The sequence below is a fragment of the Anarrhichthys ocellatus genome, unplaced genomic scaffold (genome assembly GCF_004355925.1).
Source record: "Anarrhichthys ocellatus isolate YVR2014 unplaced genomic scaffold, GSC_Weel_1.0 scaffold4, whole genome shotgun sequence".
In the NCBI taxonomy this organism is placed as follows: Eukaryota; Metazoa; Chordata; class Actinopteri; order Perciformes; family Anarhichadidae; genus Anarrhichthys; species Anarrhichthys ocellatus.
In genome coordinates, this window is record NW_022280034.1 from 3,522,154 (window position 1) to 3,545,278 (window position 23,125).

At 45.7% G+C, this 23,125-nt stretch overlaps 2 protein-coding genes across 2 annotated transcripts; one reads left to right on the plus strand and one right to left on the minus strand.

The window, feature by feature from the left end:
- Window positions 1–1,002: 1,002 nt before the first annotated feature.
- On the plus strand, window positions 1,003–19,071 carry LOC116381336 (neurabin-2-like). Its single transcript, XM_031843406.1, has 12 exons — window positions 1,003–1,081; window positions 1,336–1,920; window positions 2,008–2,917; window positions 10,497–10,629; window positions 12,455–12,575; window positions 12,904–13,008; window positions 14,825–14,957; window positions 16,521–16,673; window positions 16,753–16,806; window positions 16,923–17,152; window positions 17,239–17,335; window positions 17,625–19,071. Exons 2-12 carry the CDS (start codon window positions 1,454–1,456, stop codon window positions 17,673–17,675), a joined length of 2,454 nt encoding a protein of 817 aa, XP_031699266.1. The 5' UTR covers window positions 1,003–1,081; window positions 1,336–1,453; the 3' UTR covers window positions 17,676–19,071.
- On the minus strand, window positions 19,070–23,102 carry LOC116381335 (zinc finger protein 420-like). Its single transcript, XM_031843404.1, has 6 exons — window positions 22,598–23,102; window positions 22,420–22,512; window positions 21,936–22,213; window positions 21,784–21,851; window positions 21,501–21,691; window positions 19,070–21,397 (listed from the first exon to the last, which is right to left on the minus strand). Exons 1-6 carry the CDS (start codon window positions 22,689–22,691, stop codon window positions 19,347–19,349), a joined length of 2,775 nt encoding a protein of 924 aa, XP_031699264.1. The 5' UTR covers window positions 22,692–23,102; the 3' UTR covers window positions 19,070–19,346.
- Window positions 23,103–23,125: the final 23 nt, after the last annotated feature.

Here is a 23,125-nt window from a genome sequence, read left to right on the forward strand (position 1 = left end):
ATCTGATGGCTACAGTTTGTAGGTGTAACTACTACCTTACTGAAAAGTGCATCCAGTTTGACAGCCCTTCCGTCTTTTCAGGGAATACTCCTGCAGTTATGTCCTTCAGACTGTCAACTGCTGTGAGATAAATAATAAGATAAAAGGAAAAGTGGAAGGACAGTTATGAAATTAAATCTCTCATGGTGTTCTCAATGTGTTAAACAACAACATCAGTGTGTTGTGGCCTTGTACTTAAATAAGGCCCTCATACAAAAATCATAAACCAAAAACGGAAACTCTTTGTCTGCCTTCAGTGATAATGTTTAGTTTAGCACAGATGTGTCCTGCAAATGACAGATGTGTAATTGGCTGCAGAGGTTTGACGTGAATGAGGTCTCACTGGGTCCTAATGCTAGTCGCGTTCTCTGACAGACACGCAGACACTTTGGCGGTTTGACATTCATTGTTGTCAGAAGACTTCTCAAGGACTGGTGGGTGATAAACTATTTACTCTTCAATTTCTCATAACAGGGTTTTATAGATGTGTTTGACAATATCCATATGATATATAATTATTATATATCAATATACCTTATATAACCATTGAGCTAAACACCAACTGTTGTAATTTTAACAATCTGATGTATTAACTTTGACCTATTTCAACGATTATTCATTATTTTTAGCTAACATTTACAATTGTTTGTCCTTTATTATTTGGCTGTTTCTATTTTTTTTTATTAGTTAAGTTGGGCCTACATTCTATTTTCCATGTAACAGTTACCGTATTTACTTTACTTCTATTGATTTAGTATGTTTTATATATAAGAAGTGAAACAAAAGTCACTTCCCATCAGTCACTCAAACACATTATTGTAAATAAACTTCTGATAAGCATAGAAAATTATATTATATGCAGTAAATTGCCCAGAACAGACTGCTATCCTCACAAACACACTCTAGAATTTAAAGGGCGCTAGGACCCAGCGGCTTCCTCCTCCATGCAGCAGCACTCTGCCGCTGCGAGAGGAGGACCAGAAATCTGCAGCTCACAGAGGGAAGAGATCAAAATGATGCTGCCTGTAAAAAGGGATTAAACGTAAGCAATCTGTCGTCAGCTGCGGTAAATCCGCAGCTCAATACCGTTCTACTTTTCTGTGCAAATATTATTATTTTTGAATGACTAATGCAATTATCTGTGAGGGTTAGGTTTGCATTGTAGCAACTGCAAGCCAGCTAATGACAGATGCATCGTGCTCACTTTCTCCGTTGCATTGGACGGGGATTGCAGCGGATGCAAGCAGGCCTTTAATACGATCTGTTGTTTTTGTTTCTCCCTATCTGCCGGTCTAGTCTGGGCGCCACCTCGCTTGGATCGGCTGCTGCTGGTTGGATAATACCGATTTGGCACCCGGGCGTTGAGAAAGGAAACATGCCGTCGCTGAGCATCCGTTGCGACGCTTGACTCAACATGATGAAGACCGAATCCACATCCAAGAGCACCGGCTCTGGCTCCACGCTCAGGAGCCCATCCCCGCACAGGAACGCGTACGAAGCGGGGATGCAGGCCCTGAAGCCCGTCAAAGACAATGCCGCCAACGGGGACCTGCAGGATGGCCCCCGAGGGCGCAGGTACGGCTCCAACGTGCACCGTATCAAGAACATGTTCCAGCAGATGCAGACCACATCCCCGGCCGATGCGGAGGGAGAGGAATGCACCAGGAACCCCGAGAAATCGGTGCGCCTCTCTCTCCCTAGAGCCGGGAGCCTGAACGAGAACGTGGACCACAGCGCGTTGCTGAAGCTGGGATCCACCGTGTCCGAGCGCGTGAGCAAATTCGACATCACCAAACCGGAGAACGGGCACCCGCGGGCCTCGTCGCCTAGCTTCTCCAAGCTGCAGGAGACCCGCCGCATCTTCGAGCAGCAGCAGGAGAGGCAGCAGCAGGAGGAGAAGCTGGAGAGGCAGCAGCAGGAGGAGGAGAGGCAGCAGGAGGAGGAGAGGCAGCAGGAGGAGGAGGAGAGGCAGCAGCAGGAGGAGGAGAAGCAGCAGGAGATCCAGCAGCAGCATGAGAAGCTGGCCACCACCAGGGTTCTCCTGAAGACTGACAAGGCCTCAAGCTTCCAGGAGAGCAGGTTGGACGTGATGGCTCGTTTCAACGGCAGCACAGAGTCCCTGGACAGCCTGGACACCAGCGAGGCCGTGTCCCCTACGGTCAGCCAGCTCAGTGCCGTGTTTGAACGGGCGGCCGAGCTCCGGAACAACCTCCACCGCCTCTCCTCGACCCCACCGCTGCCCTCCAGGGGGGTCAGCGCCAAGGTGGGTGTGTTGAACTCCAAAATAATCACAAAGAGGGTTTGTGCCTTTGCAGCGGGCAACCAGGACGAAGATATTAGCAATCAGATGGGCCAAGAGGGGCCTCCGAGGGGCCCCAGGGCGAGGATGGCTCCTCCGTCTGAAAGCTTTAATGGGGACCAAAACCCCCCAGATACTGAACTTTACAGTACTGCAGGAGAGCCAAATGAGCAGAGAGAAAAGACAGTGTCAGATGCAGGTGTTGAGGTCAAACCTGAGGAACACTATGGGGCCAAGGGGCCCAACAGCACAACACTGCAAGGTGACATCCACATCTCTGTGGAGAACGGAGACACCGCTGCCCAGAAGAAGAGCTCTCCAAAGGGTGGCGACATGGCCAGGGACGCTGGGGACGAAGACCGGACTCTCAGAGACGACCAGTCGGGGCGCGACTCTGTGGATATCAGTACCTACAGCGCGGTGGGGGAGGACTTTGGAGGAAGCCAGGTGGACGAGGAGGAAGACGAGGTCGATGACAGCTATGAGGCCGAGTCCAGCTGTGCGGAGATCTCTGGGCTGCCTGTGGAGGAGGACCCGCCCCCCTCCAGGAAGATCCGCTTCAGCACAGAGCCCATCAAGGTGAGGAAACATGCAGTGGAAAAAACACATAGGATTAATGCTAAACTGTAGGTAGTACACCCAGAGCTTTGTCCAATTAGGCTGAGGTGCTGATTTGTGATTATGTCCATAATGTGGCATGTGTTGAGAGGCTGGTTCATTTTGACCTTAAAGCTTATCTACCGTGGTACAGACTCAGTCAGCACCACTGTCAGCTGTTTTAATGAACTCACTCAGCTTCTACCGGTGTCAGAATGATGCTGACATTTTGATTTTACCCTGTTTCAACACGGGGCTTTGCACACACTACTAACACCTCACTACCCCCCCCTCCCCTTCCACAGTAGCCAGTTGCTAATGGACGGTCCTGCATTCCTACTGTGCAGCTGACACGGGCCCCCAAAAAGATCTGCGATGTAGATACTTATCTGAAGCGCAGTGGGAGCTGCTTCTGTAAATAATTGCTGGGGGAGGAGGAACAAAGAGGCCTGGATAATTAGTCCTGTTTTTAGAGAAGTGGACACTCTGCTGCTGCGGTGGCCAATGAAAGGTCGGCGGACAGTCTATGGGGGAGCTTGGTGAGGAATGGAGTGTTTTTTGTGTGTGTGAGAAAGAGAGGGAGGACGTGAGAAATGAGACACTCTTGGATCAGTGAGATGAGAGAGGAGGAGGAGGAGGAGGAGGAGGAGGAGGTAGAGTTGATTTAAAGTGCCTCTCTGTGTCTGGGGGTTGTGTAATGATCTGGAGAGGAGCATCAGATATCCTCTCCAGCTCGGTCTCGCTGCTCTGCCTCGAGGTCTGAGGCGTACAGAGACTCTGCCAGCCGAGGTGGGCACTGACGCTGCACATCACACACGATCCCTCACGCAGAAAGCCATTTCAGTGACGAAGGGCTCCTGTGCCACATCATGACCAGTCAAGTCGAAAGTTGCTCTCGCTCTCTTCTCATGGCTGCACATCGGCGAGTAGTGGTGACTCACTAAAGCTTGATATAATGTTATTATATAGGCTCTGTCTTTTTTCCACAAACCTTTAAACGTAAACACTTTAGGCAACAATCCCTCTTGTTTGTCTCTAAAAAAATATTTGAAAAAAGTCAAGATGATTTAGAGCTGTAGAGTTTAAATGAGTAGTTCAACATTTTGGTATATATGCTTATTTGCTTTCTTGCCAGGTTTATAGATGTATTGTAAATATGAAGCTACAGTTAAAAGCTGGTTAGCTTAGCTTAGCACAATGACTGGAAACAGGGGGAAACAGCTAGCCTGGCCTCGTCCAAAGATAAGAAGATCCGTCTCATCAGTGCCTCTAAACGGGCATTTCCTTAAATGTTAAACTAGTCCTTTCAATATCTTACGAACTAAAATGATAGTAATGGTATAGTAGTGGTTCCACTGAGTAGTATGCAAATACTGACATATATGTGGTGAGCCAGTATTAGGCTCCAATATCCACCCAACCTGGATGCAAGCAAGAAGTTTCCACCTTGTTGAAAATCCCATGAATCCCATATAAATTACACCCGAGCTCAGTATGTCCATCACGCAATTAACTGTGAAGTAGGAAGAAAAAGACAAAAGCAGACTTCTATCACATCATTTTATCCGCATGAGATTAATAGCAAGAGGAAGCATTATATACGGTGTCTTAAAGAAGTCTTAACTCACAAGCTTTGGTAAAAAACAAAGGCTGAATTTGGTTGTGACCCTGCGGCCGTCATCGGAGAATAACCTCCGACTGAGTCCTTTCACACTGTATCAGTGTGGCCTTTGTTATGGAGATTGATGCAGGGGTAGATGAGAGTTGATGGGGGGGGGGTGGCGAGGTCAAATGGGAGGGACGTTATTATGCTGCTCAAATGTCATGCGACTGTATTACTGACAGCTCTGAAGTCACAGTGTCAGTTGGTTTCTCTTCCAAAAGAGGAAGTAACCATTTTTAGTGCATATTTCCCTGTGCAACAATTCAGCCCTCGGCCACAATTAAGTCTTGTTGTTGTGGTGGTAGCGGTGGGACATCAGGGCGCATGTCTTTTTCTTTGTCCCTGTTTTACATCACACACTCCTGTCTGTCTGTCTGTCTGTCTGTTTGTCTGTCTGTCTCTGTCCTCTCACACTGGCAAAACAAAAATAGCAGTTGTGCTCCGGGTAGAGTTCACACTAGAGTCTTTGTTTTGCTCCTCCTGACACTCTCTCTCGCTGCTTCTTTTCTCCCTCTCGCTCTTTGTCACCAGTCTCCTACTGTTAGTAAAAATAGCCGCATTGTTATCGTCGCAGAATTGCCTTCGCTTTTCAGGGCCGCGCGTCTTTGTCGAACACAGGAAGCTGCCCCTCGTGTCTTATTTATTCGGTGTCGCTTGTTTGTTTTAGCTTCATTCTGTATCACTCGGTATCAACACTAGTAGCTCATGGTGTAGCCTCCTGTGATTTTTTTTTAAATTATTTATTCTATTGTTGGAGGAAAGCTTTAAAAAAAAAAAAAAAGCGTAAAATCAGATCATCTCCACTGGATTTGCGCTGTGTTGCCTCCAAACCAGAATAATCTGATTTATTTTGCATGCACCAGAATCACCTTGCTCAGTCATCGCCTAGTCTTTCACTTTTCTGTTTTTAAATCTCCCAACACACGCTATCTCGTGCATTCCTGCTGCCTACGCAAGTCCTCCCAGCCTGCTCCAAGAACACCTATGATTTTGTTTCGCACTGTATCATTAACACACACAAACTGTTCTCATATTATAATAATCCGAGGGGTGTTGAGTTCGACAAACGCAGGAAGAGGAATTGCATTTTTTTGAGTACGCTGCCGCAAATTGCAAAATGGAGAGTGCCCAAAATGCAGCCATCGGTGGTTTGTGTTTACCGCTCAGGGATTGCCCAGGGAGAGGTAATACATCCCCATGTGTCAAGTTATCCTCTAACTGTCTATTACTTAGACTGCAGTATTTCATACAGCGCATTACTCACAGCCAGGAGGGGTGAGAGACCAGACAGATTATGAGCAAGGTCACTCTGCCCCACTTCTCGGTCCTGCAGTGGTGCTGGGTCAGGATGTGCCACCTCGCTCATGTTGTCTGAGCGCTGTTGTGTCTTTTCAAGCTGTTTGTATACATCTTCCTTCAGTCTTTCCAGTCCTAAATATTGCATTTGTTTTGTGCTCAAAAGAAACTACAGTGTAATGAAGGAACATGTCACCTGGTGTGGCTCACTCGTGTGTTTTTAAATGTTTTTGCACAATAATGGAGGTCTATGACACAGAGAGATAAACTATAGACTTTGTTAATTTTTTACTAGATTTGTTGACAATAGGAAAAAATACCAGACATCATCAGCCTCATCCTTTAAAATCACAGCAACACTAGAAACATGTAAAGGAAAAGACAGTTAGGAAGGTATGAATACAAATAACTATGCAAAATAACATTCAATTGTATTAAGTAAGAAAGAAATACAATACATCTTCTGATTTTCTAGATCTGTGTACATGATTGTGACTATGTGCAAAGCAATATAACATGTAAACCTACAGGATATTAAATATAGAAAATAAATGCTTTATTGGGTTAGTACAGACACTCACTGCAGTCAAACTAAATATAACCAATTGTATGTGCGTCTATAAAGAATATAGATAAACTATAACAATAATGAAACTAACATTAAACGATCAACATAATGTAGTTCTATAGCTGCTGTAGCCTTCGTGCTGTTCAGTCGCCCGCCGCTGACCTTGTTCTCATGCTGCCGTGTTTCTCCTCGGGGTCGGCGAACGCTAAGCCTAAACAAGACTGCTGACCGACGGCTGGCCTGCCAAAAACAGGACAGCCGCTACCGTGACAAACCTACGATATCATTGGCTGGAGGAGAGTCAGCCAGGACCACATCCTTATTTTCCGCCTGTGTGTTGCACATCTGGGATCTGGATTAACCCCCCACTTTAAGGAGGATTTAGAAGCAATTACCTGCCACTTCTGGACTTGTTTAACCTGCGGCGGTTGGGAGAGCATTTCATAATGGTGTAATTAAACCGTTAAGTGGAAAAGTGCTTCTCTTGGTCTGCGTATGCTTAACTTTGACAGCTTCATAAAGCATGCCACAAGCATTTCTGACCCCAAGAAGAAGTGGAGTAATTGCATCAACGAGGCACCAGATCTTATGCATGGTAAGCATGTTAAAAGGTAGAAAAAGGAGAGTGGCAGCGAAACCAGTTGAAATAATAGCCGGAGCACTATGAGTAATACAAAGTGATGGAAAGTCGGCTGCTACAGAACAAGGAGAGACGGAGTGGAAACGCACTATTTCTGTTGTGAAAAACCAATGGCACCGCCTCCACACATCCTATTGGCTGAATCCAAAATTAGATCTGTGTTTGGAGAGTGAAGAGGGAAAGAAGTTGACATGCTGCTGTGGGGGGAGGGGGGGCACTGACTCCCTGGGCACTGACTCCCAGGACTCCCAGGGCACTGACATATCACCACAGTGTTACCCAATCGCATTGTAGCCGAGAGGGCCGTCGAGATGTAACCACACTGCAGGGGAGCCTCCAGAGCAGCGCTATCATTTAGCCCCGTCTCTGTCACGACACTGTGAAAATGGTATTTGTGACTGGTTATTTTTAATACCCTTCACAGTCCCAAGTGGGTGCTGTGGACAGACACAAACACAAGCTGGTGAGCGGCTCTAGCTAACTGCTCACAGAGCTTTTGTAGGACATCCCAGGCGGCTGGTAGCAAAGAGAGAGGGAGGGAGGGAGGGAGTTTCCTGGCCATCTGTTAGCTTCTCTGACCTACTATCTGCCACAACTGGAACAGCGTCCTCCTCCAGCCCACACCCACCCACCCCCCCCTTCATCACCCTGCCTTTAATCCCAATGTTTGTCTTCCAAAGATAGCCACCTCATCTCTACTACTCTATCTACTTGGGTGAGGTTTGGGGTGAGAGGTTTGCATCGTGGAGGAAGTCTTTCTGCCCTGTGTGGGAACACGGCACAGACGGAGGGAGGGAAGTGAAAGAGTTAGTCGAGTATCAGAGAGGGTTGGATTGTTGCCTCGCCTGCATCATGACACCCATTCATGAACTTGCCCAAGGCTGCAGGTCACGACACACATCCGATCACGGCTGTGTGTGTTTTTTTCCAGTGCCACGTTAAACGCTGCTCCGTGTTTTATCTTCCTCTGCATCGTGGGCGTACAAAACGAGGGCACCACAAGCCACCAGCTGTGGCCTCTTGATCTCTAAACTCAAGTGGTGATGCAGAGCCACGTGACAGCGTCACAATGGGCACGCAGGCTTGGAGTGCACTGTTGTTGTTTTATTTCCCGTTACTTAGGATGCAAACAGCGTATTTTGTGTGTCTGTAATCCACATTCTGCTAATCCCTCTAAATACGAAGGTAACCTAAATCAAAAGCCATTAGACTTCAGTGCTGCTCCCACGCTATCTGTCATCTGCAGTATGGTTCAATTTGATTCACTGAATACATAGGCTGAATTAAAATCAGTTCTGCTGCACCTAATTAATGTGGATTTGCTGCTTTGTTAATGTTCTAAAAGTCGTATATAAAACTTTTAAAGAAATAGTTCAATCAAAAGGAAAAAGTGTATTTCCAAAAATGGAAAACTGGTCCTTTAACTGATTAAACGATTATAAAACAAACTTTATTTATTGAATGTAATAAGATCCCTGCACTAAAAGAATACTTTGATCCCGATAAACTCTAGCAGCATGTAATCTTCATCACTTGTGTGAGCATACAGGCATTTTAAAGCCCTTTCTTATGGGTATGTGAGGCTTTAAAGTAGAAGGAAAAGCTTGTACAGTATTCAATGAGGCATGAACATGCAATGATACTGATTACATGTGAGAGAGGAGGTTGCTGCTTATATTTCAAAGGCGCTGTCAAAACTGACAGGCTCTTTACTGGGGGGTTGCCAGGGACTCGGGGCCCATACGACCGAAGGGTTAGCATCGAAAGCTACGGGCTGCTACTTTGTAACACAGATGGACGAAGTAAACAGCAGAGAGAGAGAGAGAGAAGTGAGAGAGAGAAGTGAGAGAAAGTAAACAAAGATGTGTTAAAGTGTCGCCGCAGAGGCGAATGATTGTGAGGAGGAAAGTTGAGAATTTAGTTAAAATACATGAAGGAACGTGTGAAAAGAGAAGGTCCGGCACTGAATTAGTGTGGGTGGCTAGTGGAGCATGCAGCGTGGTGCTTATATGCATGCATAATCATCTTGGAAGACTCTCTCTGTGTGTGTGTGTGTGTGTGTGTGTGTGTGTGTGTGTGTGTGTGTGTGTGTGTGTGTGTGTGAGCAGCTGCAGAAGCCCCCCATTAGCATGCTGGATGTGGTTATGTAAACTGTCATGCTGGTGGACCAGAGTGAATGTGGGGAAACAGAGGCCTCTGTCTTCATGAGAGCAACTTCAGCGGTTTGTGATCGATTGTGTTTGATACACATTACCGCTGTGAAACGATACAGCTCGGGGCTCTGCGCGGACATGCCGTGGCCGTCTCAGCTGAAGTGGTCGATACTTTTGAATTGCATTACGTGCGTATTTACACCGGCGGTCAGTTTTTATTAAAACCATGCATCCAGCTCGTCTACCTCAGCTGCATACATCTCCACAACCTCTGAGCGTTCGGTGATGGTGTCTAGAATATTAAAGCATTTGTTAGGACACGAAACACACCCATTCTTCTGTGGTGAGTCCTTCAACTATTGCCCAGACATAATGATAGAAATTCGAAGTTGAATTGTGTTTATCATATCAATCAGCATAAGAGGATACATAGGCATTAAACTGAAAACCTGGATTTAATATTTGAACAGATATAAACTGTTTAGTTTGCAGTGGATTTGGTTTTGATCACATGTAGTCAAGACACAATCCGCTCTCTTTACACCTGTTGAAACACACACAAGTGATTCAACATGTACCACGCTCCCCGGGGTCCACAGGAAGTGGTTTGTTTTCTGTTTTCATTAGCAGTTACTATATTTGGAGTACATGCTGGAGAAGCTATGTAGTGTCACGGAACAGTGATGAGCCACAACGGCTGCAAAAAAACAAATAAGAGTCATCTACAGTTTTCAAGTCGCAGAAAGGACACACGTGGGCTAACTGGGTTAGCTCTGGGCTAACACTGAGACACCACAGAGGGGACGGTTATCACTAAAGGCGGGACTTATTTAAAGGAATAGTTTGACATTCTGTAGGCTGAATATGAAGCTACAGCCAGGAGGCAGTTAGCTTAGCTTAGCACAAAGACTGGAAACAGGGGCAAACAGCTAGCTTGGCTCCGTCCAAACCACAAACTGTTAAGTTTTTGAACAGATGAAAAGTGTTAAACAACAAACTTTTTAGGAGCTGTTAGGTGGGTCTTATACCTTTGCACAGAGGCTAGCTGTTTCCCTCCGCTGCCAGTCTTTGTGCTAAGCTAACTGTCTCCTAGTGGTAGCTTCATAGTTAACAGACAGATATAAGAGTGGGATTGATCATCTCATCTAACTCTCTGCAAAAAAACAAAACCCTGCTGCCTTCCACAGTCTGAAACAAAGAGGTTTAAGTGTTTGATCCAGTGTCTCTGGCTCCTCCTGCAGGTGTTTGCCACCTACCCCAACGAGGACTACGACCGGCGCAATGAAGACGTGGATCCCATGGCGGCGTCTGCAGAGTACGAGCTGGAGAAGAGGGTGGAGAGGCTGGACCTGTTCCCCGCGGAGCTGGAGAAAGGTACAGAACATTATGAAGCTGTCTTTTCTCAACGTGCACAGTATTTTTGAAGAATTCAAAGCATTTATTTTAACCTGCTTGGGGCACCTGGTGGGTGGTGTGCATAAAATTGGAAACAAAATGAGAACAAGAAATTTCACATTCACAGAAAGGTATTTGAGAATTTTTAGTGATTAACTTCCCACTGGACAGTTTAATCTGTGCGTTCTGTCTTTGAAGCCAAATAAAGAAAATAAAGAGACACATTTATTACTGATGTAAAAAGTAATAAATGCCAACATCTCTCTTTCCCCGAGGGAGCCACACTTCCCTCAACATCCCTTCAACATTATAGTGCATTCATATATTTATAGAAGACTATATTTAGAATTGCGTACAGGGCAGGTAACACAGGACTCCATATGTTCTAAATGATGTGCTGCTGTGTGTGACGTCTATATTATAAAACTATATTAATCCCAAAGGAGATTAATCAAAGATTACAAAAATCTGGGTTTTATCACTTATGTAACGTTCCCTTTACATACGAAGAGGTTAACTGAAATAGTGTTGTTATTATTTCAAACCTCCCCAGGATGCAAAGAAGCTTGTGCAGGCTTTTACTACAAATATAAATGGATTACAGTCAGTTTGTCCTTGCGTAGCCTCCAGTTGGTTTTAAGGCTGATTTAAGATCCTGCTAATACTTCAGAAATCTTTTCATGGACTTGCTCCTGACTCTGTGGATGATGTGCTGCAAAGAAATGCTGCATCATCTCCTGGTAGAGCGCCTCTTATCAGACTCTCTGCCGCTCACTGTACTAAAAAAAGCTGCATTCTGCAGGTTTTGTTGTGAAACAGATTCTCCCGCCAGATCTGAGGATAACAATACTCAGCCTGGCTCACAACTAAAACTGCTATGTACACTTATGCTTCAAATTAAGATCCAATTTTTGATTATTTTAGTTGTTTTTTATGCATTTTTCCTGCTGAATGACTTCAAAGTAACTTATGAGCATCTCTGGTGAACACAAGATTTAAAGTGGTGCTTTTGTGTGATTCTTTGTGGAGGAACTCAGTTTTACTGATCTCATCAATTAGTCGGGCAGTCACTACAGAGTTAGTCGACTAAGAATTTCTTTGGACAGTCCTCGTCTTTAGATTGTACTTCTACAAGTTCATTAAGATATTTTGAGTTACAATGGAGGATCACACAAAGATGCTCTGTGCAGCGTTGCCAGCATGCAGACCATGTGATTCACAATCCTGCCACGCGTTTCGTGTTATTCCGCTAACCGTTGTTGGCAGTAGTGTGCAAAGAAATGCAGTAAATGAGCCGACAAAGCAATCATTGATGTAAACAATACAAGGTTTCAAATTGGCTTCGTGAATGTTTCATGAGGAAGGAAGTGCGTTGTCCGGCCTCAAGGACACACACAATGCATGTTGGTGAGTAACACTGAATATAAACATAACTTTGTCTTCAAGTAAACTCCACCGGGCAGTTTCAATGTGGATCACACATGTGGTAAAAGGGAGAGAGAAGACTTTTACTTACCCACTCAAATTTATCCTAATGATCCAGGAATCTCTCAGTCACAAGTTCACCTTCTCTGAAATCACTCCACACTACAAATTATTATCCCCAAAAATGTAAATCACAAGCGTGACGACATGGACGTGGAATCAAAGACATGTTTTCCCGCCCACAGAGAGTTGTAACACCGCCTCAGTCCACGCAAAGACATGACGGCGTCACACATCAAACTGACCAAAAGGCTGTTAAACGTGCATCACAGTAACAGTTTGGTAACAACTGTCGTGGTATTTCCCCACTCTGCTTCAGATGGCGAGGGCCTGGGCATCAGTATCATCGGGATGGGTGCCGGGGCCGACATGGGCCTGGAGAAGCTGGGCATCTTCGTCAAGACCGTCACGGATGGAGGAGCAGCACACAAGGATGGGAGGTAGGTTAACTCGTGTTAAATTGGATTATCCTGATTCTCCATCTGGTAAAGACAACTGAGAACGAAAAAGGCCGTCAAACTGCCTTTTAAACCATGTGTCAAACTGAGGTTAGCTTAGTAGTTGTAGTTTTATTTCCAGACGTGGTTGCTTCATTGTCCCACTTGTCTCTCTGATTCCTGGCAGCTGCATGTGGGTCTCGCTGCCAAGAACTCAGTCTTTTAAATGGAGTTTTTGCTTGTGTGGGCTTCAGTGAAAAAATGATGAGTGAAGTCCACAGCGGAGCTATTACTGTGAATCCTGAACGTCTCTCTTAACTGCCTCCTCCAGGATCCTGGTGAACGATCTGATCGTGGAGGTGGACGGGACCAGTTTGGTGGGAGTCACCCAGAACTTTGCCGCCTCCGTACTCAGGAACACCTCAGGAACTGTCAAGTAAGAGTTTCTCCGAAGAGTCGTGAATTTATTACAGATGCTTTGATGTGCTTTTATGCCGAGAAAAAAGCAGATCATCCGACATCAGTGTAGAGTTTAAAACCAGCACAGGAGCAAAGTCCTGCTGTGGATGGGGGCATCAGCAAAACCTATATTCGCACCCTAAATAAATCAGTTCATGTGTACGCTATATTTACAATACTTTCACGGCTTCACCGTACTGTCCGACAGCCTCCTCCTAATGGGAACTGAAGCCGTTATATCCATCTATGCTCTCTTCAAAGCCACAAGCCTCCATTGACAAAATCAGGAATTTTACCTCAAAGAACAAGGAAGTTTCTGGTTTAACGCTGCCACGATTAGTTAGTTAGTTTGTGGTGTTGTGTGACTTTGGTGAATGCAAACTAAGTCCTTCAAACACAATAAAACTAACTAGCTAACGGATCGAGGCGGCGGTAGACCAGCAATTCCTGTGTTTTTCAAGGAAAATGTACTGTTTTGTCAATGGAGTCTAGCGGCTTCAGTTCCTGTCAAATGCTAGCATGCTAACAGGCTTGTGAACATGGTAAAGATTACCTGCAACATGTTAGCATGTTAGCTAGCCAACGTTCTCTATCTCAAAGCCCTGCTGCGCTCTTCGTTAACGTATTTCTACAGTAGCCATCTCGCTTGGTGCCTCAGCTGTGATCAGGACATTCGTCTTGTTCCACTTTGTTGCAACAGCTCGCTGTGACATCAGCATTCTTGCTCGAAGAGATGGCTTCCTCTGGATAAACACCCACCACCGGTCTGGACCGATTTCTACCACATCCTGCCCATTCAGCTCACCAGACTGCAGATTTGTATCTCAAGTCTCGCGGGGTCATGATTATACCCTTCAGTGTTGCAAAGCTCCTCTCTGAGACATCCTGAACGAGGGTCCCTAGAACCACAGAAAACACAGTTATCAGGAACAAATACACTTCATCAAAAGTATCGTTCTGAAATGCCAGCGGGATGTTTGTAGCCGAGCTCTTTGGCGTTTTGGTGGAGCTGACTTGCCCCCTTTTGTAATCTAAGCTCATTCATAATTCAGGGTTTTGTGGTCAGTAGCTTTAAGGGTGATTGTTTGTGTTGTGTGACTTGTGAAGATCAGAGACCTCCACAGACAGCTCATGCATTATGGATCTGCTGCAGTGATGGTGAAGGGCACCAGAGCTCAGACCTATTCATTAAAAAAACAAAACATCAGGCAGACAAATAGATGGGGGGGCGGGGCAGGAAGTTCGTTTGTGAGCATTTAATTACCCGTTAGTGCCGCAGAATTGAAAAGGCTGCAGCGGCTGGCTTAATAACCGTCTGTGGCTTCATGGTGATTTACTGCGTTTTTATTCCCGTTCGCTGTAATTGGACGAAGATTTGTGAGCCTCGATCAAGAAACGTATAGTGCCTATAATGAACTGTACAATGAGCTGAAGGAGAGGCAGGGTTTGATTTTAATCATTGAAGAGAGGCCAACTCCACAGAGACCGCCTTTGTTCAGCTCCAAACAGGAAGACATGTTCTGTCATCAGAGAGCCAGCACATTCCTTACTACATTAATGCATTAAACTATACCAACTCAGGAGGTTTTATTGTATATGAAAAACACTTTCTTGGTCCGTGTGGAGCCGGTGTTCGTGCTCCTGAGTGGACGGGAGTAAAAAGAAATAAATGTATTATTTAGCATGCACATGCATAAATACCATATGACATGGAGGACTATTTCAGTTCAGCTAGCCACTTTGAGAGGTTTTAATCCTAACTGAGCTGGACTGCTGGTGTTGTCCAAACACAGGTTCGTGATCGGGCGAGAAAAGCCGGGCGAGCAGAGCGAGGTGGCCCAGCTCATCCAGCAGACGCTGGAGCAGGAGCGCTGGCAGAGGGAGATGATGGAGCAGCGCTACAACCAGTACATGGACGAGCAGGAGGTGAGCTTCTAAAGATCCCTCTGAAACAAGGAGGGCTGGTGTGATCTGACAGAACTGCTTGGTTTGTCTGCACATGCAGAAGTGCAACCAATTTTAAAGAAATTAAAATGTAATATATTATTTAGAGAGGATCCATTCCAGCGTGTCTGCAGGTCCTTAAAAAGTCTAAAATCGTCTTAAATTTCATTTAATATATATATTTGGCCTTGAAAGTCGTTAAATAATGAATAATAATTTAAGTTATTGCTTTATTATTTTCAACATGAACACTTTATCAAATTCCATGCATCTGTTTTTGTCAAAATTAGTCAAGTTCTCCTGCAGCAGAGTTAACGTATTACAATATATATATATATATATATATATATATATCAATTGCAAAATCGCGATGTGGAAGAAAAGTAATGGCTAGATTTACTACAGCAGCGCCTGGCTGTCTAAGCGAAAGGTAACTGTTTCTACCTAAAAGTGTCTGCTGTATGAGACCAAATGTGTTGTACTTACCGCGATGTTTACCTGCTCTGCTTATTTAAATATGAAAAAAGAGGATTTGTCTGAAAATAAGTCTTAAATTGAATTAAAACCTGTCTTAAAAAGGTGTTAAAAACGCATTAAACTTAATTCTCGGACACCTGTAGACTCCCTGCAATTCCTGTATTCGAAAAAAAAATATCTGAATGCATTCATTAACATTTAAAGTTATCAAAACAAAAACATCACAAAATGGCTTCAAATTTGATTTTCAACCTGCTCAGGCACAAAATACTTCCTCAAATATGAATCGTTTGCTCTGCGTGTCCTCGGTTCCCCTTTAGGATTATGAAATGTTTCCCATGCTAAACAGAAGTGACCCTCTCTGGTGTGACTGTGTCGTTGGAAGCCACACTATAGTGTCCAGCATGTACTGTCAGTCTGATCAAACGATAAGCTCGGCTCCGACAGGGGGACGGATCAGGAGGACTCAAATTTTGTTGCCCTCGGATGTCCTTTGCTTTGTTAATCTCTTATGTCTCTCTTTTTTAGTTTTACGTAAACAGAGCAGCAGAAACACCATAACAACTCCTGTACTTTCATTATCATAACAGAGAGGAAGTTGCCCCATTCATGCAGCGTGATGGTGGGTGGTTCTTGAAAAGCATTAGGTTGTGTAATGGCGAGCAGAGTCTGCTCTTGGGAGCTTTGCGTCATCTAGTGGCCGGTTGGTGTCACAGCATATAAACGTGGGCTTTTAAAGGCAGCATTCAATCACTATAGATATATGTAATCAACACTTTGTGATCCTGATTTATGTGACATTTTATCCAAATATTTATCAAACATGATAGATGTTTGAACAATTTGCCTTCCCAAAATGTAGCTTTCTCTCTTTAAATGATTCTGGTTTGCAACTTAAATGATCCCTTCACACGTGACGTCCTGCTGCTGCAACATTTGGACTCAAACCAGGAAGCAAGATGTGACTCTAAAGAGTCGGTTCGCTCTCGGTAGTTTGGGTGAACCGGCCCTTTTAAACTGAAATAAAAAGCTTGAACGGGTTTCCTAACCTGGACCTCGTCCCTGCAGGGCGGTGAGTACGGCACGGACGAGGAAGAGGACGAGGACGAGGAGGTCAGCCCGCCGTATCCCAGCGCCATCGAGGTGTTTGACCTGGCGGAGAACGAGGACATGTCCCCCCTGGAGACAGACCCTGAGAAACTGGCACATAAATACAAAGAGGTGAGAAGTGAACTCCTTTTCTGTGTAATCACAGCTTGTTTTTCTTAAATTAAAATCGTCATCTCTCTTTGCTGTAAAGCTCCAAATAAAGCATGCTGTGACCCAAGCTGAGATCCAACAGCTGAAGAGAAAGGTAGGTTTAAATGATCATATTTAATACTTATGCACCCTCTTGTGAGATGAAGCATCGATCATTTTAAGAGATTACGTTACCGTGCGACTTCACTGAAACGTCGCCCGTCTCTCCAGCTGCACCACGCGGAGCAGGAGAAGCAGCGCTGGCGTATGGACAAGGCCCAGCTGGAACAGACCCTGCAGGAGAACAAGGAGCGCATGGATAAGCTGGAGGGCTACTGGATGGAGGCTCAGAGCCTGTGCCAGGCGGTGGACGAGCACTTGAAGGAGACGCAGTCCCAGTATCAGGCCCTGGAGCGCAAGTACAGCAAAGCCAAACGCCTGATCAAGGAGTATCAGCAGAAGTGAGTCCGCATGAAGACGAGGGATGAAAGAGTTGTTTCATCACGTCCGAGTCGCTCAGTCTAAACACTCCGTTGTCCGTTAACAGGGAGATCGAGTACCTGAAGAAGGAGACCCAGCGCTGTGCACAAGTTGGAGCTGAGGCCTCTCTTCTCAAAGAGGAGTCCGGGCAACTTCAAGAGCAGGTACGGGAGGTGACCTAGAAAGAGAATTCAATTCCAGCGATAGCGAGGAAACCTCAAGAGGCCCATATTTAGTCAGCGTGTTGTGTCCTGACGTGACTCACTCTGCAGCATGTGGGTGGTGATGTTTGAATGAAGTGTGGATGTGCGGTTTGCCAACAATTTGAGGAAACTTCTCATCTACTTCTAATATCAGACGAGGCCTTTTGTTCCAGATCAAACCATATTACGAGTATTAACTCAACATCACTGCTTCTCCCTCTCTCCCTCCCTCTCTCTCTCTCTCCTGCAGGTGGCGGACCTGGAGTGCCGGGTGGAGGAGCTGAAATCTGAACCTTTATAAAAGTAAAAGCCTTTTTGTCCGTCACGCGTCTCAGAGAGCAGAACTTCACTAGCTACAGGAGGAGACGGTGTCATTGTACTTGACCTGCAGGGTATTTCCTCGTCGCCCCCGTGAGCTTGGTTTCCGGGCGCATACCGTATACGTGTCCTCAGGCTTCGTATTTCAGCCACTTTTAACCCCTTTTAACCATGTTTTTCTGTTACCATTTATGGGATTGTGAAGAACGGTTTTATCATCACAAATACAGACTCTGTTGAGCTCTAGATGTGCTGTTCCTTTTCAGTATTTAATCCCTTACTTTGTGGTTTTGTGACAGACCAGGATGTTACTTTTAATTGCCAAAAAAAAAAAAAAAGACCCCTTTCTTTCTTTCGCCTGGTTTTGTGACCTTTTCTTTTTTTTTGTACAGATGTGATACTGTGTGGTTTAACAATCAGTTTGGTTTGTAAAAATTTTTAATATGTGTATAACATTTAACATAATATAAACTAATGAGATAGAGGGTTGTTGTATATTTTATGTGATGTAAATTGGATGGAGATTGCACTGAAGAAGACACCAACAAGGTGCTTCACTGGAACGGAGGAAGAAACGGGAACTATATTTGGAGGTGTCTTCGAAATAGTAGAAACTGTAACCCAACCTTCGTAGGGGTCTTTGTCAATTAACCACCTGCTGCCTACCTTTCAGAAGTGTTTGTGTATTTTTTACACACTAAAGAGACTCTTCAATGAGCGTCCCAACCCCTCCGGTCTCAACCCCTCGCTTCTTTAAATAAAAAAAACAAAAAACAAAAACAGGACCACAGAAAACAAGCCTCCACAAATGAAAATGGATCTCTCCCCCCTCCAAATGGATGTTGTCAAGGACTTGTGTAACTGGTATTAGTTAGGACTACTGATATAAGAAACATTACTGGACCGAGATTGTTTAAAGAAGCCGTTACCAGCAGCAAATATTTTAAAACGCTTGTGTCTCGAACCAGCAGCTGCACTCGACACCGCTGTGTGTAGCACATGGAAAACACTGCCGGGTTCACGCCTGTTTCAATTCACGCACACAGTTTCAAATGGAATTGAGTCTCCTCGTGTCAACCGTCATACCAGTATGTTTGTATAGTTCAGGTAAGACTGAAATATTTTAATTTTACTTAATATTTATAATCTAGTCAAAAAAGGTAGAAATATGAGCTAACGAGGACAAAAAGTGACAGAAGCAATGTTCAGTAGACAGTTGTAACTGTGTAGATCTGGATGACTACAGAAACTAAATTAAGATTAATGAATTGACAAAAAAAAAAAACAGGCATGGTTATGAGTATTTTCATAATATTAAGGCTTGTACAGTGCACATGCTTTGCATTGTATGTTTTGTGGAATAAATGGTCAACAGTGAAGGTGAAGTTTGTGTTTTTATTTCAAAGTTAACATCGAGACAATAATCATTTGTTTAAGTGGCAAGCTGTCTTTTGTTAATGGAAGTGAATTAAGTATTGCGCTTTTAAATAACAAAAATGTATAATTCTTAACATAAAAATCCAAACTTTTGGTTATGAAACTCAAACTTAAGTTAAAATAACGAGCATTGGAAAAAAATTCTGTGCAACTCTACTCGACCTTCTAGTGCAACTGCAGCTCCTCTGCATCATTTCCCAAAGTCCTGAATAAGCGACTACAAGTGCATCTTCTGATGGTGCCTCCTGAGGTGATAGTTTCGGGAGAAGCTCTTGCCGCACTGGCTGCATTTGAACATCCTCTGTCCCAGGTGGAGCATCTGGTGGGCCTTGAGGCTCTGCGGGCGGCTGAAGCTCTTGCAGCACTCTTGGCAGCTGTAGGGCCTCACGCCCGTGTGCTTCCTCTCGTGCCGCTTCAGGTCGCCCGACTGCCGGAAACTCTCCCCGCAGTGCGTGCACAGGTACGGCTTCTCCCCGGTGTGAGTCCTGAGGTGCACGTTGAGCTGGCCGGTGTAGGAGAAGCTCTTGCTGCAGTGCGGGCACACGTACGGCTTCTCGCCCGTGTGAATGCGCTGGTGCTGCTTGAGGCCGTAGTGGTTGGTGAAGCCCTTCCCACAGTCGGTGCACAAGTACAGCATCTTCACCTGCTGGAAGCACGCGTGGGATTTAAACGCTTTGCTGCTCGCACAGCTCTTCCCGCAGTGGGGGCATACGTAGGTTTTCTCCCCTCCCTCTTCCTCCTCTTCCTCCTCCTCCAGGTGATCCACGAGGATGTCGGAGTCGCAGTGCGACAGGTACTCTACCGGGTGGTGCCTCTTGACGTGTTTGATGAGGTAGCTCTTCATGGTGAAGGAGAACTGACAAAAGGAGCACCGGAACAGCTCTGACGTGCAGTGATACTTCATGCAGGTGTTGCTCGTCCGATGCTGTTTGAGGTTGCCAGATGTGGAGAAGACCTTACCGCAGCGGTCACAGCTGTAAGAATTTGCGTCCTCGTGCACAGTCTGCTCGTGTCGTTTCAGGAAGCCGGACTTGCTGAAGGTCGCCCCGCACTGACCACACTTGAGCGGTTTCAAAGCGCACTTGTGCGCCTCGAGATCATCCGGGTTTCCGTACGTTTGTTTACAGCGATTACAGCTGAACCATTTGTATTTAGTCAACTTTCTGTTTGTCACAGCAGGCGCTTCTGTTTCGGCGGAGCTCCTCTCGAGGCCGGTCGACGGCTTCTTGCAGACGGCTGCCCTTCGTTTCGGGGCTATGAGCTTAGTTATGGCAGACATTTTAGACCCAGCTCCACGTCGCTGAGGCCTCTGAAGGCCTCTAACAGTTTCAGGCAGTGACGTCTGTGGGCTGAAGTCTGGATCGTGGCTCTGATCATCCTCTTGATGTTCCACCGGGTTGTCCTCTGAGTGATGCTCCGGTATGTGCTGCTGAAGAGCGTCCACTGAGGAAAACGTCAGTGCACACTCGGCACAGCTGAAGGGCATGGTGGTAGATTCCTCCGGGGCCTCGTTTACCTTCTTGCCCCTCTTGCTTTGCTTCTGGTGCCGCCTCAGATGCCGTGTCAGGTCGTTGTACTGGCCGAAGCACTTCTGGCACACGGTGCAGACGTAAGGACGGAGCCTCTCGTGGACAGTCGCCTTGTGCTTTCTCAGGGTCGCCTCATTTGTGAAGCTCTTGCCGCAGTCCGAACAACTGCATTGGGATGTTTCTGCCTCTCCAGCAGGAGTGTTCTCAGTTTCAGTTACATCCATTGCTTCTTGTACATTCTCGCTTTCACTCACACCCTTTGTTTCCTCCGCTACATCTGGATCTGCAGAAGTAAAAAGTTCTGATCTCAGCGTCAAGTTCTCGTTCGTCTCACTAAGGATTTTGCCCGGATCAGGAACAATGTTTGCGTCTTCTATCAAAGCGCGCTTCCTGTGAATCAGCTGGTGTCTGATTAAGCCGGACGCCTGGGTAAAGCTCCGCCTGCACTGCGAGCAGCAGTAGGGACGATTGTTTGAGTGGACGCAAAGCTTGTGCCTCCTGAGGTGAGGGATTTGCTTGAAAGTCTTTCCGCAATCGCCGCACGTCTTGGGCCTGACGGTGTCCACGGAAAACACCACCAGGGAGGCTGTAGCGAGAGCGGAGTCGGCGTCAGTTGTGCCGCCCCCTTCAGGCTGCATGTGGAAGCACTCCGTATGCCGCTGGAGGAAGGACTCCGTGGTGAAGGACAGCTGGCAGTGGGAGCACAGGAAGATCTGAGACGTCGCAGCTGTGTTACTCTCTACAATTTAGGAGAGAATGGGGAAAATTGCATCATTACATTGTAAGAATTCTTCAGTAGAATGTGATTTTTGTGACGGGGGATACTTAGGTTGTAAAGGCACCTGTTGCATTCAACTTCATCACCCACACCTGGCCCCAAGCTTCACTAAACTGGGCCAGAAACTTGGCGCTGGGCCACACCGCGAGCTCGTCTCCAGGGTGAATGGAGCGGCAGCAATGAAAGAGGATGCTGCCTTTGTACTGGACCACCAGCAAGTTGGTCTCGTCTTTGTTACGAGCACAGTTGACGTACCTGCGTAAGAAGAGAATATGATGAGCCATCATCTACAACATGAAGGGAGACACCGTGAGAAACAGACACAATAACAGAGTTCAATACATTACCTCATCCAGTTTGAGTGAGATTCTCTGGCTGCATCAATGTACTCATATTCGTCTTTTTCTTTGTAAATCTGCAGACAGAATATGCACATTTAACAATGAATAATAACCACAATCAGAAGTATTTAGAGAGGACAAGTCACATCCAATCTCACCTCCCAGGAGAAGTCGCTTGCCATGGCGTTTTCTCTCGTGGTCACTTCCCCCTCGTACGGTCCAAAATGCATTCCCGGCGACACCGTCGGCCCGTGATTTATGACCCCAACGCCCGCATTGGGAATACTAGATCTGCCTATCATCAGGCCGTAGGGGAGGGTGAGGAGGGCCCTCTGGGGGAGACCCGTGCTCGTCGGAAAGTCGAGAATGAAAGATGGGCCGGTGATGTTAGCGGGATCGCTCTGGTCCTGGAAGAGAGTCAGACACTCCTCACAGTCTGGAAAACAAAATGAAACAGTCATTCAACTTTAGGAACTTCTCATAAGAAGAGGGAAAGAGGAATAAAACAGCATTAATGCCATACGCTGGAATACTCCATGACATTTTGCTAATTTTCTGTCTTTTGATAATGTGAGAACGTTGTATTAATCCCCAATAATGCTGCGAATATAAGCAGAAGAGGAAAGAGTGTCTCTTGCTTACAAAAGCCATCACCAGCCTCTGGGTTATCTCCACGTCCCACAGTGTCCAGTAACTTCTGGATTGGCGTTTCTGCATGCTCCAAAACCGGTAACACTGAAAAAAAAGGCACCAATTAATTAAACTTACATAAGACAACAAGTCATATCACCAGTTTAAATGTCAATTAAATGTGTCATACCTGCAGGGGTGTTGTGTTCATGGGTCAGACACTCTGTTAAAACAACCTCCTCCGTGGTCTCGACCCACTCCACACTGGTGCCCCTGCCCGACATGAGTGCAGACTCTGCGGCCAGTTGATGGGAACTATGACTCTTTATGACAGATGTTCACACTAACACATACTACAACGCTGCAGCAACAGATAAGGCAGCTTACGTTAGCACGCTAGCTTAGCTTGCAAAACATCAGCGGGCATCCTGGTCCTGATAAGATTCAATGGAAAGAGTGCTGTCAAGGTATGGCTATAACATAGCATTAGCATGGCTAGCCAAGAGATAGTAGCTGCTATGTGGCTATCAGACTAGCATTTTAATACAAAGCAATGAATTCCCAATGTATACTTTCTACTTTAAACTATACTTCTGTACCTACTCGGATTCCCAACGGCTATATTCCTCAGTCTGTTTTAGCTGTTAGCTAACATATGACGTTAGACACCAGAAACAATCCTATCCGAGACCGGAAGCAGTTTACCCGGAAGCAAATA